The sequence below is a fragment of the Lytechinus variegatus genome, chromosome 1 (assembly GCF_018143015.1).
Source record: "Lytechinus variegatus isolate NC3 chromosome 1, Lvar_3.0, whole genome shotgun sequence".
Lineage (NCBI taxonomy): Eukaryota > Metazoa > Echinodermata > Echinoidea > Temnopleuroida > Toxopneustidae > Lytechinus > Lytechinus variegatus.
The window spans coordinates 96,419,036-96,445,201 of NC_054740.1; the positions used below are offsets into that span (position 1 = coordinate 96,419,036).

General features: G+C 35.1%; 1 protein-coding gene across 5 annotated transcripts in view; it reads left to right on the forward strand.

Moving 5' to 3' along the window:
• The window catches only part of LOC121429611 (disco-interacting protein 2 homolog C-like), a 56,128-nt gene that overhangs the window by 12,685 nt on the left and 17,277 nt on the right, over window positions 1-26,166 (forward strand). For 2 of the 5 annotated variants that reach the window (XM_041626733.1, XM_041626761.1), the window contains 16 exons: window positions 7,132-7,233; window positions 8,498-8,614; window positions 9,516-9,725; window positions 11,600-11,695; window positions 17,439-17,555; window positions 17,731-17,807; window positions 18,337-18,460; window positions 19,592-19,680; window positions 20,127-20,237; window positions 20,714-20,837; window positions 21,246-21,349; window positions 21,740-21,907; window positions 22,902-22,995; window positions 23,582-23,701; window positions 24,131-24,245; window positions 24,906-24,917. In XM_041626733.1, the coding sequence (XP_041482667.1) occupies window positions 7,132-7,233; window positions 8,498-8,614; window positions 9,516-9,725; window positions 11,600-11,695; window positions 17,439-17,555; window positions 17,731-17,807; window positions 18,337-18,460; window positions 19,592-19,680; window positions 20,127-20,237; window positions 20,714-20,837; window positions 21,246-21,349; window positions 21,740-21,907; window positions 22,902-22,995; window positions 23,582-23,701; window positions 24,131-24,245; window positions 24,906-24,917 (1,780 nt within the window). Of the gene's footprint in view, window positions 1-6,406; window positions 6,642-7,131; window positions 7,234-8,497; window positions 8,615-9,515; window positions 9,726-11,599; window positions 11,696-12,722; window positions 12,975-17,438; window positions 17,556-17,730; window positions 17,808-18,336; window positions 18,461-19,591; window positions 19,681-20,126; window positions 20,238-20,713; window positions 20,838-21,245; window positions 21,350-21,739; window positions 21,908-22,901; window positions 22,996-23,581; window positions 23,702-24,130; window positions 24,246-24,905; window positions 24,918-26,166 lie in introns of those variants that run through there. The other 3 variants (XM_041626751.1, XM_041626742.1, XM_041626769.1) reach the window with 3 other exon arrangements.

Genomic DNA, 26,166 nt, shown 5'->3' on the forward strand with positions numbered 1-26,166 from the left:
GTTTCGTTAAGGATTGGAAAGCTTACAAATGCTTGAATTTCTTTGCTATCAATCTAATTAACATCTCCCTTTAACCAGCTTCAACTAGACTAGTACATCCTGCCTGGCCCGTCAAGTGGAGAAGTGGATTCCACATAGGACACATGTATGTTAGGGGAGAGCGTACAATGTAGGCCTACATGCAGTTTGATTACCGTCTGTCTTATTGAAAACTTTATCAAATTCTTCTGTTGAACTATCCATACTTCCTGTATCTTTATTATGACATTAGATGTGAAGTCTCAATTGGAGTATTGGCAGGCTTTATGCCTACTTGTATTATGATTGATTCATATCTTGTGTCTGAAGTTGTTACTTTGCTTGGAAGGATGGATAGATGTTTGGCATAATAGATGTATTCATACCAAATTGTGTACCATTGGATTTCATCAGACGTTTTCCTTTTCTTCATCCATTGCAGCAGAACAGAAATCTATCAGATTTTGTGCATTGAATTTGCTGTAATCACGAAGATGACTATTTCGTGGCCATCTTTATTTTGGAAATTTCTTGGAAGTGACCTTCTTTGATCATCTTACTATAGGCCTACCTGTCATAGGCTCAAGTGGAATTTAGAAGATATTACTTGGAAAATGTTTGTGATTGATCAACAATATTTCTGCTGCTTGTGGAAATAGGAAAATTATAATATTTTTGTATTCTGTTTTTATTTTATCAGATTTAAATTGTTTAGTTGAGATGTTAGATCCATGTTGTTTTCTACTGTCTCAATATCTTAGACATGCACATAGCAAATATGACAAGCTGAAGTTTATGCTGGTTCATAATCACTGACAAAATGCCCAACGGAATACATTTTATAGGCCTATGCATTTCATTTGATAATACTGCTGTATCATTACTTGTAATCTTTCACCATAAAACTAATGTTAGTTTGATTAATTGTACTTATTGAAGGCTATACAAATTACACTATGCCATCTGTAAGGTCTTACTTTGAAATGGAAATGAAAGGGTCTGGTTGTCTAGACCTCATGATTATGTGGTTATCCATCGCTTGTATGCAGGCAGTCATGTATGGTAGGCTTACTACATGTATCATGCAATGTTATATGAAAAAAAAAAGTTTTTTTTTGTTGTGCTTCAAACACACTATTGGATTGTGGATGAAGCGATGTGTAACATGAAGGTTATTATGTACATGTAGAACTGGATGAGCTTGGAAAATTTTACATACAAAAAAAAATCAGAATTGTTCAACAGGCCAAAATTTATATGATACAGATCCATATTAAAAGAGGAGGTTCATGGCGTGCATTAGAACTTTAAACCTTCTGGTCTGAAAGCAATCCTCTGCCCTTTATACCATTGTGCTGTTCAACTCCCTTGAGTCATTTAATGACTCACATACCACCTATACCACAATATGTACTTTGGGTTGTCTGAAAAACAAGAATCAAGATACATAGGAGAATGAAGGATGGTCATGCTCCCCTAGCATACCCCTCCCCATCTCTAATTCAGTTCCACATTTAAGTGAATGTTTTGAATTCCATACATCATATTGTGAGATTGTATTTAAAGGACAAGTCCACCCCAACAAAAAGTTGATTCAAATAAAAAGCGAAAAATCCAACAAACAACACCGAAAGTTACATCAAAATCAGTTGTAAAATAAGAAAGTTATGACATTTTAAAGTTTCGCTTAATTTCACAAAACGGTTGTATTCACATCCTTGTCGGTATGCAAATGAGCTGACGATATCACTCACGATTTCTTTTGTATTTCATTATATGAAATATTCAATTTTTCTCCCTGTTGTCGTGTGAAACAATGCTTAGTTCCTCCCTGAACACGTGTAATTAGCATTGTTTAATGCTATATGGTTCAATGACGTTCCTTATTTTCAAATCTGTAAAAATGATATATTGTTAATTCAAACAACAAAAAACAAAAGAAATAGTGAGTGATGGACATTATATGGACTGTCTCATTTACATGTCACTGAGTTGTGCATATCACTGTTTTGTGATAAATAAGCAAAATTTGAAATGTCATAACTTTCGTATTTTACATCTGATTTAGATGAAATTTTCAGCATAATGATCATTTGATTTTTCTCTTTTTATTCATATCAACATTTTTCTAGAGTGGACTTGACCTTTTATATAATTTGATACTAGTGCACTTACACATGTATGTTGACACCCCCTTAAAAAGTGGGGGGGGGGGTCTAAAAGTGTGACAGAGATGTAGAATGAGTCATATTTTTTTTCAAGATGAATATTGAATTTCATCTTTAAGGGCAACATCATCTTAATTGCAAGAATTCCTATTAAGTCCCAGTGGCTTACAAAAATGAAATTGAACACCAAGATGTGGCTTGTTTCCAAAAGGAATTCCCTTTAATATTTCTTAATGTGGCATTTTGCCAGTTTCTTCCTTGTTTCCATCCTGTCATATCATGATTTGAGATTTTTCATGAAATTATGAATTTACATGACCGTATTACTAATACTGTGGTTTGTATCGTGAATATACATGTACTGTCCGACTAGAAAGCAAAGCGAAGAGATTTAAGTAGACGCTAGGGATCAGCAAGCTTGATGTAGAAAGGAGGACACAGCTGTACTTCTAACATCTCCGTCCCAGACAATATTAATAAGAGAGAAATATTTCTTGGCTTTAACTGGTGAACCATTGACCTGGATAATTCCACATTTTCCTTTTAGCATTTGTGCAGCTGATGTTTGCCAATCATTTTGCCATGAAATTCAAAATCGGTGTGGTATGGAAAGATAAAAGTTTCCTTGTATCAGGTGAACATTGTGAATTAACTTGATTAATTTGCCTTGTTTTAAGATAAAATCATTCCAAGCAGCTGATGCTTTCGGTTCTTCCTTCACACGCAAATACATTTGATATATAGATAATGAATATTGGTATAAAGCTTTTACTTGAAAATTGAAATGTCATCTAGTCATTAAATGAGTAAACCATATACACAGTGAATTGAGTAGCATGCAGCAGGTTTAATTTACATGTTTTTCTCTTCATGAAAATTATATTTTTGTGTGATTTTTATAGATTTTATTGCATTTACACATATTTCTGGTCATATGATAGTACTTTGCAGGATTCACGTAAAGCTTTAGAAGCATGCAAGTTGTATGATTTGTAAAGTCCAGACTAAATATTTTCAAAATGTTTCACCTTTGAATTTCTCTTCAGTAGTTTCTCCTCCATGTACCTCCTGTCCATCTCTCTCTCCCCCCATCTTATTCTTCATATTATTTTTATAAAGACTGTCCATCTTCCAACCTCCTCCTCCTCCCCCTTTCTTCATGTTTTGCCAATCAACTTGAAGTGGAGAGGAATTTGTGGGTGACCTTTGTTGTTGTGTCTGCTTGTCTGAGCAGAATGGATCAATCATGCCAAGGGTCACACAGACCTCGATCTCGTTAGCTGGCTGGCTGTGGATTGCGGAAGACCTGCAGACCACAACGTGTTGCTGTTTCGCAAAATGCAGGGAACCCTACAATTCTCTAGTAAATGTATCCATCGGTGGTCTGTGAAGGAGCAAATCATTTCAGTTTCTGCGCCAACACTGCTCTAGGATTCTACATTGATCATGAATCAATGTATTTGTCAATATCATTGCAGATTACTTCTACTTTTTATATAGAAACATCAGCAAATATATCTTGTTTTATTGTGCAGCCGAGGAGCACCCTTGACAAGTTTTAGATGGTTTGACAAGCAGTTGTTGAAATACAAGTTTTGTTTCATCTGAAAATCAGTCTTTTGCCAGTGTTCGCTTCTTCCTCTTCCAATGCTTCTTGCTAGGGCGTGGATTTATAAAAGGATATGACGAGTATTTTGCACTGCAGCAAATGGATGTAGGCTTACGTGGATTAGGAAATATTTTTGCCATCAATTATTTGATCTATGATGTGGCAGGAGAATTTGCAAGTAGCCAAGTACATCTTGCTCATTCATTCAATTCCATTCTTTGTGATTAGTTTGACTTACCTAATATTGATTTAAAAAAACTACATGTTAAAAAAAAACTACATGTTTATTTTATGTGAATGGACCTGTTATGAATTGCCCTGATGTGAATGAAGCAGTTGAGAGTGAAAGTTGAGTTGCATATTATAAAACACCTCCAGGGGCTGTGATTTAATTATGGTTATGTTATGATTAAATCTTAGAGTTATGATACCCTGTGTCATTGTGAGGAAACTACTTCTATCCATGGGAATTCCCTTCTTTTTTAATTTTTGTTTTCAGTCCTTATTTTGAACAAGGATTATTATGATGATGTATTTTTTAATATTTTTTTTTTGCTTTTGAGGGGGGGGGATAATATGTAATAATCCATAAACCTGCAAAACTGGGCATGGTGGCTGAGTAGAACACTGGTAGCATGCCTTCCTTGAAAATAGGTCATGGGTTCGACCCTAGTGACTTAAAGATCCAGACCGGACCCAAAAATTAAACTGACAAATTACATACCAATCGAAAGCTTATAAGCTACTAAATACAGCAAGGTATGCTTTATGCATTTTCACCGCTTCCCAGCTGAGTACTTTGCTTAAGAATATTCCAATTATCGGGCTTCGGACCCCGTTTAGAAAATATAGGGTTTATTGTGCTTTTCACCTGCCTCGAGACCGTGACGTCACGTTGTGTAAGAAGCGTCGTGATTCCATAGGTTTGTACACAGAAAAACTGGGTGATTTTTTTGTTTTCCAGATGACGCATTTCTTTCTCTTCACTTCTATCACAGAGGGATATCACATATATTTTTTCCCACAAGCTTGAATTTATGAAATCTACAGTTTTGAACTAGTTTTAGCCATATTTTATTTCCTGCTTGTTTGGCACAGATTTCAATTCTATCTGCATTTTGATTATGTATAACAACTTTTCCTGACATAGCAATTTAGGCCCATTAAGAGCCAAACAAAGAAATCACAAAAAAAGGTAGTGAATAGTTGTAGGTTTACAACAATTTGAACAGTGAATAATTTTGAGTGCCATTTTCATCTGAAAACGAAAAAAAAAATGAATTCATAGCATGGAAATGGAAGAAAATACCCAATGCTTTTGTACACAAACCTATGGAATCACAACCCTCCAGACACAACGTGACGTCATCATTTCCAGGCGACGTGGGGGTGCTCAATCAAAGCGTAATTTGGAGGAGCAGTTTCTTCGATTTTTATTTAATATTTTTAACTATTGGAAGGAGATATATGTAATATTTTTGGTATATTTGTATTGTATGAATCATTACCTTTATTTTTATATATGATTGTTTTTACATCGGTCAGGGTCTTTAAGAAAATGGCTCATTCTGCCCTACATGTATAACAAGTGACAAGTCACTCAGCAGTTAGATTAATGAAGGGTAATGATAGCATATTGCTCAAAATTATTTGAGTAAAATTCATTTATGTTTGATGTCCTTTACACCCTAACTCATTTGGGGTTTAGGCCTACTTCATGTAATTCATGTAGTCTGGTAATGATTTGGAATGGCTAAACATGCTTTTGGAGATTTGCCATACATGTAATTAAAAATGGGCTGCGAGAATGAAAAAAAAATCCTCTAGTCTCAATTTGTTTGTTCATTCAAGTAAGATTTTAATGCAAGAATATCATAGTTGGCTAAATAAAATACCATCACAGTATATATCCACTGGATATGACAAACATCACAATTTTTATTATTTCTTTCCCCTGGAGCTCACAAGATTTGTTTGAGAGTGAAAGGAGAATGTCTATATTGCGGTTCTAACCATGGTTGGTTTCGTATCTATTGTTATTTTCATTTGTGCATTCATTTTACAATGCCGGTGTGCATTCAACAATGTGGATATTCCTATTAGTCATAGCATGAACTTTGGTTCAGAGAAATTCATGTATCATACTTACCTTCATGCCCTATTGCTCATGTATGTTGGGGGTATGGCCAGTCTGCAACATTATATACAGGAATGTTGCAGACTGTACGACCTTGCTGTTTCTTTGTTTTGGGATATATTCATACTTTGCTGACTATGACGGAAGAGTTTCCTTTCAGATGAACAACTTTTAATGAAATAGATCCGCCAGGATTTGTTATCAGGACTTTTGGTTTTCAAGTTATTCCATTCTATCATGTTGGCTATTGAGAAGCAAACTGGTTCCTTTATCTATCACCAAGGAATTGAAAGTGATTTTGCCATTGAATGCATTTGCCCTATTTATTAGAGGCAAGTTTGTGCTTCACAAGATGCATTTCAACATTGGAAAGTTCAATTTATTTTGCAAAGTCATTCTTGTACCCAACTATTTGGATTTTTTTTTTGTCAGTGTACATGAAACTTTTCTCTACTGAATTTATTCTTTGGAGATCAAAGCAAGAGACCATAACAGAACTGCTTCATAAAAACATTTTAAAAACAACAACCTCTAATTGATAACTACCAGGCTGGATTTGTGCTTTTGGTGAAAGCATAGTGAAAACTGTTTTCTTGGACCAAGTTATTAATTGAGGATTTAATTGTAGAAGTCATGGATTATCAAGTCGCCAGATCGCGACTATCTCATTTCCTGTTGGAAGGCAATGATGAATACATCTTTCAACCAGGTACAGCAGCATCCTCAAGAAATTGATTGTCAAATCTGGAACATTTCTACAATGATTTTATATCTTTTGCCACTTACTAGTATTTCATTGATAAATATTGTTTTCTATTTTCATTTTAAAGAAAACAAATTCTTGACAAATTGTGAAATTTGAAAACAAGTTGGTAAATTGTTTGTTCTGATTAATGCTTTAGGTGCAAGTTCATTACAAATAGTTTGTGACTTAACCATTCTTGTTTGTGTTAAATTCAATTCATAAGTGATTAGAATTGGCCAATGCCCATTACCATCTATATTTTTGGTTGCTTATATCTTCAGTACTTCTGTGATAATTTTAACAAAATGAAGTTTCTTTAACATCTTTCACATGTGCAACCATTGTTATATATGGATGACTGTGGCTATTGACCAAGTATGTTTGTATGTTGTCTGAAAGCATTTAAAGCAATAATTTCATTGCATGTCTTTATTTTCTTTTTTTTCTTTTGCAGGAGGACCCCCAGATCAAGGTGCTGGTTCAGGAGGGGTGGGGCGCAGAAGTTCAAGGAGTAGGAGGAGAGAACACCATGAACCAGAAACAAGATATAGATCAGGTTTGTTCCCATCTTTTAATCTGCTGACTGAACTCATACCCTATAGAAAGACTCAAATCTCTAATTGTAAAAAGTACAATTTTGTTACCATTTGCTTCTGTTTTGATGTTGTATTTTTATCAAATTTGATTTTTTTTTTTAATGATTTTTTTTCTTCAAATAATAGTTTCATTGGATTTTAAAGTTTTAGTGACCTTAGAAATTTTGGATTCCTGCTACTTAACATATTTTAGGCTGTAGAAACCACATCTCTTTGTAGGAGAAAGTTTATCCCTGATGATTTTTTTTTAAATGTATATCAAGTTGTACGTTGAATCCATGATTTATTTTTGCAAATTTAATAGCTATTCGGTCTAATATTTGCATGTTTAAATGATATGTTTATGAACTAAGTTTTTTTTTGGCAAAGTGCAAACATGTAAGTAGATGAAGTGGAAATGGACCATTTTGGCATCAGACTAAATGATAACTAAACCAAGTTATGGTAGGAACAAAGGAAAATTTGGTGGAATCACAGTAGGTTGCAGCTGCAAAGGACAGGCCAATTTGTGTGGCGGACGTTGCATGCAAGCAGCGCACTGTGCTAGTGTACTGCATAAAGGTGGATAAACTTATTTCATCCTCCTCTATGGTGGACGTAATACGACTGTGATGCTACAAAAATGGAAATCATTTTGCAAAAGTGGAGAAAGAATTCACTGAAAATTGTCCAAATTTCGCTAAAAAAAAGACATATGTGGCAAATTCCTCTCCCACTTTTTGGACCCTGGTAATCCCTGGCCAGTGCAGCATAATTGCATGCATGCTCCTCTGACATGCACAACAGATGTTGACTTTTTCCCATGTGGCATTGCAAATTTTGGCCTGTTTGCTGCAAGCTATAGGTGGTGCACCGTGTGTGAATCCACCGATTTGGACCCAATTTAATGTAGACAAAGTGGTTTTAGCAACAAAAGTGTTTAATACTATGAGAATAAGACCATCCACTAGTAGATGAAGAAGTGGATACATTCCTGGTTGGTATACCTTCTAAGGCCATATAAAGAGAAGTGAAAAGTACATAGGCCTCCATGCTATGTATGTAGTGTTGGAATGTGGAAGTCTGCCAGGTCAACTGCAAGTCAACACATCAATCTAAATTTATCTTCTAATTATAACTGATGAACTGTTATGATATGATTAGGAATTGTTGCATTATCTTGTTTGTTCCCTAATAAGCGTTGCTTGTGTCTTCTCATTGTATTTCATCCTGTACGTCGTGTAGATATTCGGGAGGAGGCGGTGAAAGCAGCCCTTGCCAAACACAATGACCTTCAGATGCCCCTACCTTCCAAAAGGCATTCGCTGCATGCCAACGTTGTTCCCATAGAAACACCACCAGGTCAGTGAACTTTTCTGTGTATTGTAGATTTGTATTCTCATGAAACAGGAAGGTAGTTCTCAAGTTATTTCTTCACAATATTTGTAGCATTTATATGATACTTTTGTTTTAATTAACATGATCTTTTTCCTTTCCGTAGTTCTGTTTTCTGTTCAACTACCGCACTACAATGCTCAATAATAACATGATTTTATTGCACTTAGAGTAATGAAGACAATCAGTAATAAATTTAGGTTTCAATCTCTTGAAGGTTGTGCACTACATTATGTATGCATTGATCATAAATCTCTCCTACTTTCATTTTACATAATGTTAAAGAGAAATTCCACTAGTTGCAGTAAACACTGATTTCATGAGAAAGTCTGTAAAACAAGGCTTAATTGTCAGTATATCATCGAGGGTCTAGATCTGGTACAGTTACATTAACTGAACTTTGTGAAATCTTGAAATCTACGCTGAAAAAGGTTCACACCGAAGATCCCCAACACAGATAAGTGCACATGGGACAGTGTATAATTATCGCTTAGAGCGTCGGGCCCGACGCTCTACCCGAATCCTGTGCTTATTTGCTGATTTCTCAGCAATTACACAATTTCTTCCAGAATCCTTTGGCACATGCATTTTATTTATACAAACAGACACTTTGGTGGTCATTTTATTTGATTCTGTACGAACTCATTTTTATATCGTTACCAAAACTAGCATTTACCTTTAATATTCATATCCTCTCCTTCAATACACTCTATTTAAATACAGACAGTTGTACTTCCTTTCTATGTTAGTGGTATTAATTTGAACTTGAATTTTGAAAGAAATGATTTTTATTTTGTGTATCACTCTGATTCAATTGTAGCACATGCTTTGTTTATTTTTGTTTCTTCTCCATCTTCTTCATCTTTAGAATCAGAGACAGACGATGATGACTCCATCTCCTCGTCCTCCTCTCATCACACACATGACATTGGGGCGGGGTCTTCAAGCTTCCATTATGTGGGTAGTGGTGAACCTGGTCTTAATCCACATTACCATAGACTGCAGCCAGCCAATGGACATGTTAGTGGTGGACGAGGGGCTGTGTCCGGTACGAGGGGTCTTGACATCGCAAGCAGCTGTAAGTCTGGGTTTTCTTATGACCTATCAGCAGACTACAACAAACAGTCAGTCTGAGATGAATTAAATTAATTAAAAGAAATTGATTGGTTGGATTTTCTAATGAAATCGGACCAAAAAAGGAGAAAGTTATGGATATTTCAAGTGAGCATAAAAATTTAACACATTGGTTATTTCACAGTTAGAGGGGCTCAGCCACTTTGTATTTGAAGAGTGGACAAAATATTTTATTCAGCTCTACGTCATTTCGAAATCTGTGCCAGAGGGGAAAAACAATGGGGAGGGGGGAACAGTCATCTTCATTAGAAAAAAAAATGAATTTACATTCATTTAGATTATCTTCCACCTGTATAGATCTTCTTTAGTTGAAAATTGTATCTACATTCTAAGACCAAAATCTGTTTTTTCCTCTATTATCATCCTAAGCGTATGATTCATTGGATAATGCTTTGGAGTTCAAGAATGTCTACTCCCTTACAAACTAGTAGAAACAAACAACTTTGGGTGTTTCAAAGGGCTTGTACATTATGACTCAAAATCTGGAGCAAAGCATGTTGGGTTTACACTTTTGCCATCTAACACACATACACAAAGATAGTCCATTAAAGTGCACTTTGTTATTCACAAACATGGATGTTACATTCCCATGTATTGTACAAATTCAGACAACAGCACACAATAGAAAAACCAATGTATATTTATTCTCAATATTATATCTTAGCTTTTAAAATATACTGGTACAAGAGTGCATTAAATATTCTCCTGTTTATACTGATTGTATTTTTCTTCTATCTTCTTTTAAACTTCCATGAAATGAATATAGAGGAGGTCATGCTGAATTACAAGTGATTTCCAATTTCTGTTTTGATGCACTGATATTTCTGTACATAAAGATAGATGTCAAGAAATGTTATCAAACAACATTTGTTTTTGCTTCTTTAGTAGGTGCCAAACTGTCCTAATAGCAGACAAGGATATCTGATATCAAAATATTATACATCACTTTTCTTTATTCCAAGGAGGTAACTTAAGGTACTTTCTCATCCATGGGATGTGTAAGAGCTCTTAGTTCAAAGACCATGAGCGCTTTGTGTACTTCATAATTCATTTGTGACTGTGATGCCATAAATGACTTCTCTGAAAACAGGAGACAAAGCAGACAGACAGAATGGGAAAGAAATTACATTTGTGTTTGTCTTAAATGATCTTTTCCTCTCTCAATTGCCTTGGGGGTCGGATGTACTGAGCCACACACCCACCCAATAAAGTGCTGCGGCAACTCCTTCGTGCCTATCCTTCGAAATTTCCTGTAGGAGAAGACGACATCCCACATTGGTCAACCTCTAGCCTCCTCTGATTCTTCACATATCCCCCTCAAGTTGAAATTAGTATCAGAAAGAAAATATAACCATTGAATCATTATGTCTTTACCAAACTCTGTCAAGGTTATTCAGCAATATATTTGGAAAATGAAGATCTGAGCAAATCTTTTTCCCCACCTCCACATCTGTCATAGTTTCTGCTGAATGTTGAAAGAAGCAGGCCGTTGCTCATGGCTATATTACACGCGACACATTCCCGCTGGTATTCAGTATCAGTGATTCCATTCAGGTCTTGTAGCAGACTTTAACAGGATAGATTTCATCAACTTCTCTTTCTTCATCTTAACAAAGGAGATCATATTTAATTGTCATTTCATACCCTACAAAGCGCATTCCTTTGTGCAATAATATGAGGTAATAAGGGGTTTGAAATGCCCTTTAGGCAGGCTACATCTGTGATATGCTATGTGCATCTCAGTGTTTGAGACAAAGCATAGCAGGTTGAGGTATCATCACTCTACGATTCCTCTGTCCTGATTACGTTAAATCACAGGGTCTGGTGGCGCTGTGCAGCCGCCTCCTGACGTGACAGCAAGCTCGGGCCACATCGCGTACGTTCAGGGAACAAGCAAGCACGCAGACGATTCAGGTGAGTTGCCTTGACTTCCTTTCATATTTTTTTCATGAATTCTGCTATTGCTCTCCTTCCTCTCTTAGATTACTTGAGTAGCAACAAGGAATCTCTCTCAGCTCAGATGAGTAATCCAGTGTGCTATCACTATAACAACATGTGTTTGAAGTTGTCATTGGGAAAATAATAACTGGGGGCTGCATATCACTGATAAGCAGTTTGGAAGTTTCACCGTTGAGTGGAACTTACAATTTCTATTTTAACATGATAAGAAAGCTTCATTTCTGTGGAATGAATTATTCCATTATAAGGTATACTTATCTTGACAACTTTCATGCTTCATGATGTTTTATGGTATGACTGCAAAAATGAACTTAACCTTTTTTCAATCAAAGTGCTATTGTTTTGCATATGCACCTGTTGGCATGTGGACAGCAGTTTCCTGTTATGTTCATGGAGAAATTATTGAGATTATTTTACATGAGATATTTTTATCAATTTCTGTTTATTATTTAATAAGTTTAGAATTTGAATAATTTATCAGTTTTAAGAGATGTCAACAAGACCAAATAAACATGCAAGATTTCAGGCCTGGGTATTGCTGATATGTTTATTTTCATGTAGATATTTGTTTATTACACAAACTATAGTGTGAATATTGTTTAAATGATTGACTACAAGTACAGGCCCTACATGGCATATGTTTTGTTGAAAGGCCCTGAAGTACAGAGAAGAAATTAGTAATTTCCTAGACCATTTAAGAATGGCCCAGATGATTCATAAACAAATACTTGTATATAGAGACCCCTCTTTTCCACCTAAAACACTACACCAAGGACAGTAGTAGCAAACTGGATGCATATGTATGCAGGAGAAATGCTTTTTGTCTGAGAGATACATGTACAAAGGCATTGAGAAGTGTTACAAGATTAGCATTCATCATGGATGAGACACAGATTTGATTTGGTGGGACTATACATTGTTGCATCAAATTATGCATGGAGCCGATGAAGTGTTCCTGCAGTGTCTTTAAGAGCAAGTCAAAGAGCCTCTAAAGAGAGTTTTAGTTCGCCCTGTGTTTCCTGAGCGATGTGGGCTGCCATCCGGCTCAGGATCCCCACGTTGTCACGGATACTGGATGTTCAAAGGAAAGACACAGACCGATGAATGCCTACAGTGGTGTGTGAATGCTGTTTGAACATTTCAGGAAGGTGCCAACGGTATTTGTTAATTGATGTTCTCTTTGAGGAAGGATAAATACATAGCTATTCATTATGGAGTGTTCGTGTGCAGTTATGTAAGTTAATGGAATTTAATCGAAATAATAATGTCCATTTATATAATTCAGTTTCTATACTCTAGGCAAGGTTTATCGCACCAGGGGCCTGTTGCATCAAGGGTTGAGATCAAATGCAACTTGATCTACAACCAATCAGAAGTGCACATTTCTGACTTACGTTTGATTACTTGAGTTGTGTTCAAACACAACTCTTTCTGCAACAGGCTCCTTAAAGGGTTATTTACAAGACTTTTCTTCTGTGAATGTGTTTTCTATGCTTGCAATTATAGTAGAGTAATGTGAGTATAGAAGAATATATTATTCTCGAAATATTGCTTTCTTAAGTTGTTAGGTCATGGTCATTTTATCCATTTTGCAAACAAATATTGTAAATGTTGGGCTAAAGCCGCTTGAATGGTTTACAACAGGTATGTGAAGAAAATAAAGAGTAAACAACAATGTATAAAGCTGGCTTTCCATCAATTAAACAAAACAACAACAATTACTTTTTAGGATATCTACCTTTGAATTTACATGTAATTCAAGTTGTTTTTATGATCATTTTGGTGTGTGCTGATATCAGATACTTGTTACATGCATGTAGGCATGCATACTGCTTAGTGTGAAAAAGTACAGGAAGGGGCGATTTTCTAGGGATTTTATTGTCCAAGGTTAAGAGAATGAATAACCTGCATTAATCTTCTTTTCTCATAGCATAGAGACCTCTTTAGGATTGTTGCTGGCAGTTTGTCACACTCTAAAATGATGACTCAGATTTTAGAGGCTTGTATTTGGAGTTATTAAAAGATGATTTTGAATTCCAATTAATGTAACAATATTTAATCAATGCCCTTTCTTCATTGTTTGGGTTTGGGCTGATATATCATGGCAACTTTTTGTGTTTCAAAATTTAAATCAACTTTGAGATGCTTGGAGCATAATCTATGCCAGTGTGTCTACCCCCTCCCCCTCTTTGTTGTAAGGGGGGTATTGTTTTTATTTTATTATGGCACACAGACATACTCTCAAACATGCAAACCCATTCAGTAGGTGGTTTCAAACTGCCTCGATCACAAGAATCCCCGTTAAATTACGAGAACTTTTTAAGGCTACAAAATACCCGTTAATTATTCCTGCATTCACACCGCCCCGAAACACATCCTTCGGGATAAGTTCCCGAAGTTACGAGCATGCGCAGTATGGTCTGATAAGCAGGCAAGGCGCGAGATTAAAAATCACTAGCCCAGCAGCCACCCACACCGCCGCGCCCAACGACACGCTGGGCTAAAAGTTCCCTTAATTTGCTTTCACATCGCCAAAATACCTGCGACCTTGGAAAAATCCCCACGAAAGTTCTCGTAATTTCGCCAAGTACCTACTATTTATACTTTCGGGGAAATTACGCGTAGTTTGCTTTCACATTACCAAAATACCTGGTATTTTCGGATCGGGGTAAATTTCCCGATCAGAGAATACCTGGAACTGGCGAACTTCGAGGCGGTCTGAAACCACCTATAGTGGTCAGGTCATTCCTAATGAAATGGAAGTTAACACAATAAACATTTATGCCCACGTAAGATAAAACTTGTCTTTGGTTTAATGTTATGTTATGAAGTTGTTGCTGCAAAGTCCATGCATACACACACATTGAAATAATAGCCTATACTCGCTTAGCAGAACACAACAAAAAAGTTTGCCAGTAATACATACACGTACATCGAATGATGTCTGTTTCTTTGTGCATAAATGAATTTACGAACAAGGTCTCTCTCAGTGGCATATCTAGGGAGGGGCAAGGAGACATTTGCCCTGGGCACACAAAAAAAGTAACATGTAAAAAAAAACAAGGGGTGCAATTTTAGTGCTAACCATGGCTTCCTAATTTTTCACCTTTCTGATATACTTTAGTGGGTATTTGAATAAAGCCCAAAATACTGTTTTTGCCCAGATATAGACTACCATTGGTCTCATGAAATCAGTCTTCGTAATGATTTTATAGATCATATTTTGAACTACAAATTCTCAATCATTGATGACATTTAATGGAACATTCTGTTGTACTTGTTTCTAAAATTACAATGAATTTTCAATCAAGGTCCGGAGAATCAGTGGAATTCATGTATAATTGTCTGTGGATCTATTGAAGATTAGTAAAAGCCTCATGCAGGAAAGAGCTGTTGGATGAAGGAATTTATTCAGATACCCCTTTCACATAAAAATGGACCGAGCTCATCTGGATTACAAACCTTAAAACTGATAAACAAGAAAATTAGCTTTTGTGGGGAAACTTGTTTTGTTTTTAAGGATAATTAATTAATTTTGCGATTAAGATTTTGCGATTAAGATTTTGCCATTACTGTAAAATTTTAATGTTTGTGGTAAGAATATATTGTTTTGTTTCCTTGTTTTAAAGATGTATTCCAGGCTGAAAATAATGACTTGAACAGATTAGAAAAATCAGACAAACAAGAATGGAAAATTTGATCAAAATCAGACAAAGAATAACAAAGTTATGGCATTAAGATTTGCATTATTCTGGTGAAACAGTTCTAGGCATGTCTTCAGGAATATTCTATGCCAAACTTATGATGTCATATCCCACCTTGTTCTTTATATTTTATTACATGAAATTAGGTTACTAGTAATTCAGTTTTTTTTCTTTCAAGAACCAAAAATATTGGAATAATGACTGATTAATTGCATGAGATTAGATATGCACTGCACTTTAATTTCATTACAGGGGAGACATATCCTTCACACATGTATGAAAAAAAGAAACAATTATGATTTCATGTAATAACATGAGAAAAGGGAAAGTGGGGATATGACATCATCAGCCCACCTAATGAATATCCATGATGACATGCATATTACTTTCCTCACATATTGCTAAACTGTAAAATTTTATAATTTTGCAATTTGTTTTCAGATTTTGAGGAAATTATCTGCATTTTGCTCTGTGAATTTTACTCTATTTATATATCAATATTTTCAGCCCGGAACAACCCTATAAGTAATATTTGGCTTCAAACTTTTATTTCCATCCATTTCAGGATAAACCTGTACATGTAGTTCACCGAGCAATCACTTTTAGATGGGATGCTGTTATTCATCTTGTTTTTTTTCACTTGGAATTTGAATAATTTTGTGGACTGGTCCTGATGGGCCCTCCACATTTTTCCAATATAAATGTTAGAAATGGAATGATCCCAGTGTTTGATAGATAAAATTGGCATGACCAAGTGAAAATGTGAACAGGGCAAGTTTACCACATTCAAGGTTACATATTAGTATGATTGTTGAATAAACAATACATTCAAATATCAGCTCATATTAAATTGAGGAGTGCAGATAGAAAGGTGTGTCTTACATTTCTTTGAGCTTTGGTAAGATTAAGATATTTTTATTAGTAGTATTAAATTTTTATTTAAAGATAAAGCAAGAATCGTATTAGATGCAGTTTGACAATATTTTAGTTCTGTTTCATCAACCCAGAAAACGCTGCATGTAGAATCAAATATCAAATATGTCATGTTTGGATTATGATTATAAAACAAAGCAGTTTTCAATGATTTCAATTTTGTTTCATTCATTTGTGTCCTTATATACATATATGTACATGTAGTCATTCTGGTATTGTAAGATTCTTTTAATTAGTAAAAAATTATAGTACAATTGATATGAGAGAAATGCTGTTTGTATTTTTATTGACTGATGTTGAGAATTTAAGCAAATATTCAACATGCATTGTCACTGTTATTACTTTACTGTAAAGCTGAATATGAATTTGTTTTTGTTATACATGTAGTTTATCATATGCATGATATTCAGGTGATGTACCAGTAGGTTATGCATGGTAATCATCCAAACAATTGTAAATCTCTTGAATACCTGTCATGTAGGGTAGGCTGCATTCAATAAATTATCATTGATGGTCCCAGGTGTGCTTGACAGTGTGACTCATACAATGCATCAATATCTGATCCTTGTACACATCCATGTATGTACATGTTGTGATGTACATATTGTAACCAGTTATATTAATCTTTTTGTGGGTTTGATATACTCAAATGAGAGTGAATAAAAGTTTTAAAATCAAGTTTCATGGACAACAGATAATATTTTCGATAGTCTGGAAGTGCTTGTTTAAAAATATCAAGATATTTTTGTGGTGGAACATGGCATGGAATAGTCCTGGTTTTAGTTCGATTTTAATGAGTATTACATGCATATTTGATATGGTGTAACAAACTATTGATATTGAAATGAACATGCTTATTTCTAGTACTGTTAAAAACAAAAAAGTATCAATCTTGGTTGAAAAGCAAATAGAAGTGCCTATTCACTACAAGGTGCCTGGCACACAAGATCTTTAGAATTATAGTGCCATTTCTACAACAACAACAATTACTTCATAACCATCTTCATTTACGCTGCCCTCCTCCCCAATATCCTCTCTCATTCAATGTTTTTTTTTCTCAGGGTCGATGGTGAACAGTAAGGTGTCTGCCAAGATTCAGCAGCTTCTAAACACACTGAAGAGACCTAAGAGAAAACCACTACAAGAATTCTTCCAAGATGAAGAAGAAGAATTAGAAGGTAAACATTTTTTTTTTCTCGTTTCTATTCTGCATGGTGATTGTTATGTACTTGGACTGGGCCATCACCTGTGTGACAAGGACATATTTGTAAAGGAAAACGGGGATTATGGGGACATCAGCAACCTTGAACAAAAATTTAAGAAGATATTTTTGTGCTTTTTATCCTTCATCAGCTGCAAGCGAAATGGACCCCAACGCACCCCAGCCTGAGGGTAATACAATCACACCTGCCATCGGAGAACAGCTAAATGTAAGTGGAAATAACATTGCAATTAGTAGATGATAAGCATAGCTGTACATATGCAAACAGTGATGGGGTGCAGGCGGTGTTGGTGGTGATGACAATGATGACAATAACAACGATGATGATGATGATGGTGATGATGGTGGTCATGAAGGTCGTGATGATTATAAAGATAATGGCAACTATGACAACAATTATTAAATTCCTAATCATGATAAAAACAATTATTAAAGTCCTGATCGTGATATGGTGGTGATACCTGGAAATGGCAAAAATGATGGTGACAATAAAAATTTACTGTTTCCGCCTTAAAAAGATAATTGATTGGGTATTCATTAACCCTGAAATGATACATTTTTTAGACTAACTTTTACACACATGCATAAAGTAGATCTAAATCAATATTTGGGAATCCTAATTCATCTACACAATAACACTCCACCAATCTTTCTCACCATTCATCACCTATCTATAAACACAATTATTTGCCCTCATCTGAATCTATCATCTTTCATTAACTTCATCCTTGATTCAGGTACCGACAGGCTTACCCAGGAATTTAGAGGCGGCGGTCCAGAGATACGGCACTGCAACCCCCAAGGTTCCTGTCATCTCATCACTAGATGCCAATGGCAAAATACATTTCCAGCTCACATATGGTAAGCCACATGTAATTATCTAGAATAATCTGATTTATTTGTTTTGAATGTTAGGTGAAGAACTGAATGCACTGTAATGATAAAATTTGCAGAATGTGTTATTTGTAGTGCTCTGTTCAAATGAAAAAGTTCTAAAAATTTTTCCCATGATTTGTAAGTGTATCACTAGAGAACTACTGTATTCTACCACATCTTTATTTTATATTGGAATGTTTTTCATCTTCAAATGCACATATTTAATTGAAAAATATACTTTTATATAACCCCTTAGTTTACACTTGATATTTATGATCTCTTGATTATTCAAGTATCTTATTAAAGGTCAAGTCCACCTTACAAAAATGTTGATTTGAATCAATAGAGAAAAATCAGACTAGCACAATGCTGAAAATTTCATCAAAATCGGATGTAAAATAAGAAAGTTATGACATTTTAAAGTTTCGCTTATTTTTAACAAAATAGTGATATGAACGAGCCAGTTACATCCAAATGAGAGAGTCGATGATGTCACTCACTATTTCTTTTGTTTTTTATTGTTTGAATTCTACAATATTTCAATTTTTACGAATTCGATGATTAGGACCTCCTTGCCTGAAGCACAAATTGTTAAAATAATGGAATTCCACGTGTTCAGGGAGGAATGAAACTTCATTTCACATGACAATGACCAGAAAATCAAAATATTTCATATTTCATATATTAAAATACAAAAGAAATAGTGAGTGATGTCATCAGTTCCCTCATTTGCATACCGACCGAGATTTGCATATAACTGCTTTGTGAAATTAAGCGAAACTTTAAAATGTCATAACTTTCTTATTTTACATCCGATTTTGATGAAATTTTCAGTGTTATACTTGTTGAATTTTTATCTTTTTATTCAAATCAAGTTTTTGTTGGGGTGGACTTGTCCTTTAAGCAGTTTTGAATAATCATGCGAGTGATTGATAAGTAAACAAATACACTGATGATTAGCTACTTGATTAGAATAGATTGGTGGGGGAAAGGGTTGGGAATGGGTAATACTTCCATTGCCATATTTTGATATTACATAAGAATAAATGCTTGTGATTATCAATCATTTTTTTTATTTTTTCCCCTCTCTGAATTTTTCAATTTTCTTATCCACAGGAAAACTTCTCAGCCGAGCAAACAAAATTGCTTATTTCTTGCTGAATAAACTAGGCGGAAAAGAACCCATACTGAAATCAGGGGACAGAGTAAGTTCTGCCTTCTTAAAAAAAGATTCTTAGATGTTGGCTTGAAACTACATGTATACACAATTGATTCATCAATTATGTATTTTGTTTTTGTAACCTGCATATCAAAATCTATCAAAGTTACACAAAATGAATGAAGATCATGTAAAAAGTGGAAAGAGTAGAAAACAAATTTGAGTATCCAGAGTTGCTTCAAATGAGGTAGAATGGTAATTGCACTAGCCAAAGGAAAATGATATTGAATGATATTCAGGCATTCAATTATATTGCACAAAATGTAGGTTGATAAGTTACTTTCTTCACAAACATTGCTGTTGTTGAGTGAGCATAACAAGTGCATTTAAGAATTATTTCCAGTTTCTGCCGCGAAACAAAATTAAAATGTTCTTTTGAATTATCAATTTTTCTCTGAATATTCATCCATATTTTTCTTTTCTTTGTTTTAGGTGGCGCTTGTATATCCCAACTCGGACCCAGCAGCATACGTTTGTGCATTTTATGGCTGTCTCTTTGCAGGGATCGTACCAGTTGCAATAGATGTACCAGTCACTAAAAAGGTAGGTACCTACAAGTAAGGATATTATCTACCTCTAAGATGTATAGTATATTTTTAATGAGTTATAAAATATGCTGAGGGAGTAAGTATATAGAGTAAATATCTTTCATGTTAAAAGCACTTAGAAACAGAATGTAGTAAGCTCTATATAAATGTAACTATTATTATGATCATTATAAATTATTTTGGATCACCTCAAAATCATTGGAATGAATCCACTCTTTGTTTAAATGAGCCCCTTGGTTATTGATCTAAATCAACTAAAATAAACTATGGTTTCATGCACAAAAAACACAAATAAAGTTCTCTGTGACAAATACACACATTCACTATTGGACCCTTACTTGGTCAATCAAGTATAATTGATGCCTGGTATCTGCATGAATTGTGATTTCAATCTTTGTGAATTTGGGCCATCCATGAATAAAATTTCTTACCTTGTTTCCCCACATCTTGGCTTGTGTCTGTCTTTCCTAGGATGCTGGTAGTCAACAGATTGGTTTCCTACTAGGAGGTTGTGGCATCTCTGTTGCCTTGACAACCAGTGCCTGTCTCAAGGAGCTACCAAAGACACAATCAGGGGAGGTGTCCAGATTCAAAGGTAAATGTTTCAGGTATTCGTCCAAAGATTTCACGCATACTGGTAAAATATGAAGAGAAGACACTTTAGATTTGGTAAGAATACAGGACTGTAGGATAAGTGTGTTTCTGATCTGTTTTGGGGATCTTTCTACATTGGTTGCAGTTTGTCCATTTCCACTGTTACCACATCCTCATGATTGTTGTTACGACATTCTACATTTAGGCTCTTTGATTTGAGGAAATTTCAGACTTCAATTCAAAGATGTCTGAGGTGAGCTGTCTACAAAAAAAACATTTAGCCATCAATAGCATTACAATTATCAAATACTTACTCATTTATAGACTGCTGCCTCCATGCACTAATGATGAAGCATTGTCAAATCAAATTTCACTGTTGATTTACTTTTCTATCTGTTATGTTCTCTAGGTTGGCCGAAGCTTGCGTGGCACGTAACAGAACACCTCTCAAAACCTCCCAAGGATTGGCAGATCCCACCCCGCCCTGCAGACGATATGGCTGCATATATTGAGGTAAGACATGAGAGATGTCGGGTTCTGTTGATTGAACAGTTCAACCTTCTGTCAAGGCATTGCTTTTTAGCAAGTCACTTGCATGGAACATGGATGTAGATATGTGGTCTTCACTTCTTTCAACAATAGGCTGGCTGCTCAAATCTATGACAGTGATATGGAATGCATTTTTACCTTAGATGTTAGTATGTGATCATTTTTTAGCAAAAAACAATGAGATTGTGTGAGATCCCAGATAAAATTCTGTTCACTGACATACATTAGTTGCAGATGTCCATTGTGAAGCAGCCTTGATCATGGTTGCCTTGATACAAGTCAAAATCAGACAACATTATACCTTGTATGATTCAAGAGATTTAAAATAAAAAAGCCTTTCTTTTCATTTCTCAGTACACAACGGACAACGAGGGCAGCGTGATGGGTGTGACGATTCCTAGACGGTCGATGGTTTATCACTGTCGGACGTTGACTGTTGCTTGTAGCTATGGGGAAGGAGAGACCATGGTGAACGTCCTGGATTTCAAAAGAGATGTAGGATTATGGCATAGTGTACAAGCTGTAAGTATAGACAACACAGGTATATCTTCAAGAGCCATTGTACAGTCTGTTCTGCTTCAGGTACCAGTACAGAAAGATAGCATTTAATTGTGATTCTTCAACAGTACTTTTATTCCTTGAAGAGAAAACATGTAAAATCAAACAGACTGGTGTGGCAAAAAGGTGTGAATGAATTAAAATCACTATTTGCATAATACTTACCATATCCAACAGATAAAATACAAAGGCATTATTAAAGTACCAGCATACATGTGATTACTGGACAGATAAAGGCCACCGCTCACCTTACGACCCGACTAGTCTGCGACTGGCTTGCAACTGAGTGAGGGGAGATGTGACGTCACAGCTCTTGTCAGCTTGATAGTTGCAGACTGGTCAGAGACAAGTCACAAGGAAAATCGGATTTGACGTATCAAATCCTTATGACTGGATCGCAAGCTCAATCCAACTTCCAGCCAATCAGACAGCAGAGTTGTATGACGCGTAAATGATAAACAACGCGCATACGCAGTAGTAAGCGCATTTTCTCAGTTGTTATGGCAAAAAGCGCATGTGTCAGTCGTTGACAGCGTGGTAGTCGGATTGCAAGGTGTGCAGTGTCGAGGCTTATGACCACCTTCCGATTTATCTCCCCTCACTCAGTCGCAAGCCAGTCACAGACCAGTCGGGTCGTAAGGTGTGCGGTGGCCTTTAAATGAATATACACATAATTATTTTGTTCAAATAAATTCAAGTTCAAACAGGCATTATTAAATAAAAGTCTGAATATCTAAAGAAATGGAGGGGGGGGGTACACTATAAAAAAAATACATTCCCTTTATTTGGGACATACCTATACCCTAGACCATGTCTATTATGACAACCTTCTTTGTCTACTTTGATCACTGTCTACAAACAAAGGCTGCTGTTTCTTTTCTGTCAGTTGCGTTCAAAACAGAATATGTCAATGAATTGATTGACTTTATCACCATTATCTCTTTTTGTTTTCATCCAGAGTGTCTTCAATGGGATGCAAGTATATTTTGTTCCTTACTCACTCATGAAAGTAAATCCAGCATCATGGATGCACATTGTAACCAAGTACAAAGGTAAGAATTCATTTAATTTAATTATATCTTTATTTATTCAGGCATGATATTCTCCGGGTTTACGAATTTTAAAAAATGATATTTATGAGGAATTTTTTTTATTTATTTTTTTTAATTCAGTTTTTTTTTTAACTTGAAATCCTTTTCCCAGGAACATTCTCATATTGTTTTTATCTTATAAGTCAAATGATAAAACTATCATGTGCGAATATAGCAGGGTGCATTGTAATGTCCAATACAAAAAGGGATTTCATATACACCCTGTAAAAGTATTAGGCTTATCATTACTTCTTCAAAGTTTCAACTGAGATTTTCTACTTGACTTGTTCAAACCTTCTTTATCTCTGTATTAGAATTTTCTCTCAAATCTAGACTGTTGAATGAAACTTTTAAAGAAAATAAATGAAGAAGAAAGACCCTTCAGTTGTAATGGGAGTAAATCCACATTTATAAATTGAGTTATGTTCTTGTGAATAAAGGTTGCTGCATTTACCTCATACACACCCTTCTTCGCGCAATGGCCGATTAAACACAATTGACCCACTATTTGAATCCTTTTTTTTCTTTTCTGTTTTGTTTTCTACAGCCACCCTTGCCATTGTGAAATCAAGAGACATGCACTGGGGTCTGATGGCCCAGAAAGAACACAAAGGAATCAACCTGAACTCATTAAGAATGCTTCTGGTTGCTGATGGAGCTAACCCTTGTAAGTCTCATATCAATCACTTGTCAACATGCTTTCTTTACATTTTGGTACATAAAGAATCAAACAATCAAATTAACGATGTTGGAACTGAAGTAATGTATAAAAAAAAAGAAAAATGGGGGGGGGGGGGTCATAAATGCTTTGTAAAGGAATGCAATTCAATGTGCCCTTGAAATTGTTTTCCTCTTTACTCCAGAAATAAATGAAGATCTTTAACCTGTTGCGTAGTACTAATTTAATGCAACTTCGGAAAAATCAGACTCCAATGAAATAAATAATGACATCAGAAATGAAAGGTTACAAGTCATATAACACTTCTGAAAAGAAGGAAGATAATAGATCATGATAAGGATGTGTTGGGCTCTGCTATTGGCAGAGCAAATTGGACAGATTAAACCCTTTTAATTCCTTTGTTTCCCCTCTTTTTAGGGTCCCTGTCATCATGCGATGCATTCTTGAGTACTTTCCAGAGTAAAGGTCTCAAACCTGAAGTGTTATGTCCATGTGCTTGTGCTGCAGAGGCTCTCACTGTCTCAATACGAAGGTAAATCAAACTCTCCCTCAAAAACAAATTGAGAATGAATAGTTACTGCTGAGAGATTTGGTGTCAACTATTTCCTAGTGAACATTGGTTTCTATAACACCCTCTTAGCTCACATCAAATGATAGTGAAAATGGGTGTCGAATGTTTCCTATTGGATGTCGGTTTCTATCTCACCCTTTTAGCTCATATCAAACTGGTGATAATTTCCTTCTCAATCCCAAGAGCTTTTTGCTTCTTTTCCTCTTGTTCCATTTTTACAATGATACTTTTTGGCTGATTTATGTATAAAAGTCACATTTTTTCTATTTTTCTTTCTTGAGTAGTCTGCCTACTTTTATTTCACTTCGTTGTATATTGCTCTTTTTACATTTTTCTTGATATTTTCAATTCGAGTCAATATGGAAATATTTTCAAATATTTTTTACAAAGAAAATTATTTCATCACAACTTGCACTTCAATTCCTGTGAATAATATATATTTAACAGAGAATTAAACCCCTGACAACATTGAATCTGTAGTCATAAAATTTGAATTTTGGTTTGATATTTGTAGGTCATTCTATATGATCTTTCTTTGCTAGAAACTTTACATTAATGAATTTTGAAACCATCTTCAGACAGTCAGTCTCATTCTCTTTGTTTTCATCTATTTGTCAACAGTGGTAAATTTTGGTAAGCGAATTATTCTGTGTGAGCTCTGAACTTGATTTAACTATTCGTTTGTGTGTTTGTCATAACATTAAAACCCATGCATCTTCTGTTACAATGCAGACATGGCCAAGGCCTGTACAAGTATGAAAATTTGTGATTCCTGTCTATATTCCTCTAAACTTGTTATATTTTACTCATTTGGGCATTAGGTTAATCATTATTCCTCAAGCTCTTTAAAGAAAGGCATGTTTTTCTTCCCTGAAATCCTATTTCATACTTTCTTCCATGTTGAGATGTTATTGAAGGCATGGAGTGATGCCCCTGGCAATATGAATAATTAAACCCAATGAAATTCCTTTGATAAGAGATGATAACAAAAGTTTGTCTGCTACTCAAAAGGTATGCCAGTGTGCATGCTTTGAGTTTTAGAATGCTTTTACTGAATACAGGTTACACATTTATAGCTTAAACATTGATATTGTTCAACATATTTGACATTGAACATGTTATTACTTGTGATGTTGATAGAAAATGGATTCGGCAGGGTGACATGTTTGATGTTTACTATTTATATTTCATAATAGGAAATCTCATAATAGGAATTATGAAGAGAAAAATGTGTGATAGTTGACTTACCCATAAATTGAGCATTGAAGGAATCTGTACAGTGAATTTTAGAAAGGATTACTACTATTTACTAATTGTCTAAAATTGACATAGGAAAATTAAAACAAAGGAATAGACCACATTTGCACTCATATCAGAATGTATATACTCTGTAGTTGGGTACTAAAGCATCTTTAGCACAGCACTTCCTATTTACAATACTGATATTTGTGATTGGGTTACATTCTGGGTTTGTGGTTTTGAATATGATATCTCACGAGTTAATATGAGCACAGACTAACACTTCAAAGAAAATCATATACTGTATTGAAATATAAAAATTGCATTTTATATTTACGAGGTCATAGTTGGCAAAGCATGAAAATTTGTTTCAATGTTATTCGATTTGAGTTAATGTTTTTTTTTCAACTATGATTTAACCACCCCCCCCCCCTTCATTCATTTCCTCAATAAAGAATATTTGGCGCTAATAAAAAGAAGATAATGAAACAAAAAAGAAGCTTTCTATCCATGTATAAGTATACATCAGTCATAACCAGTTGAAACCAGGTATTGCCCTGTAACGCACCAGGTAAAAAAAATTCCAGGAGTGAAAATGGATCTTAGAAGGATAAAAAGATTAATAACAGTTGTCTAGTGATTC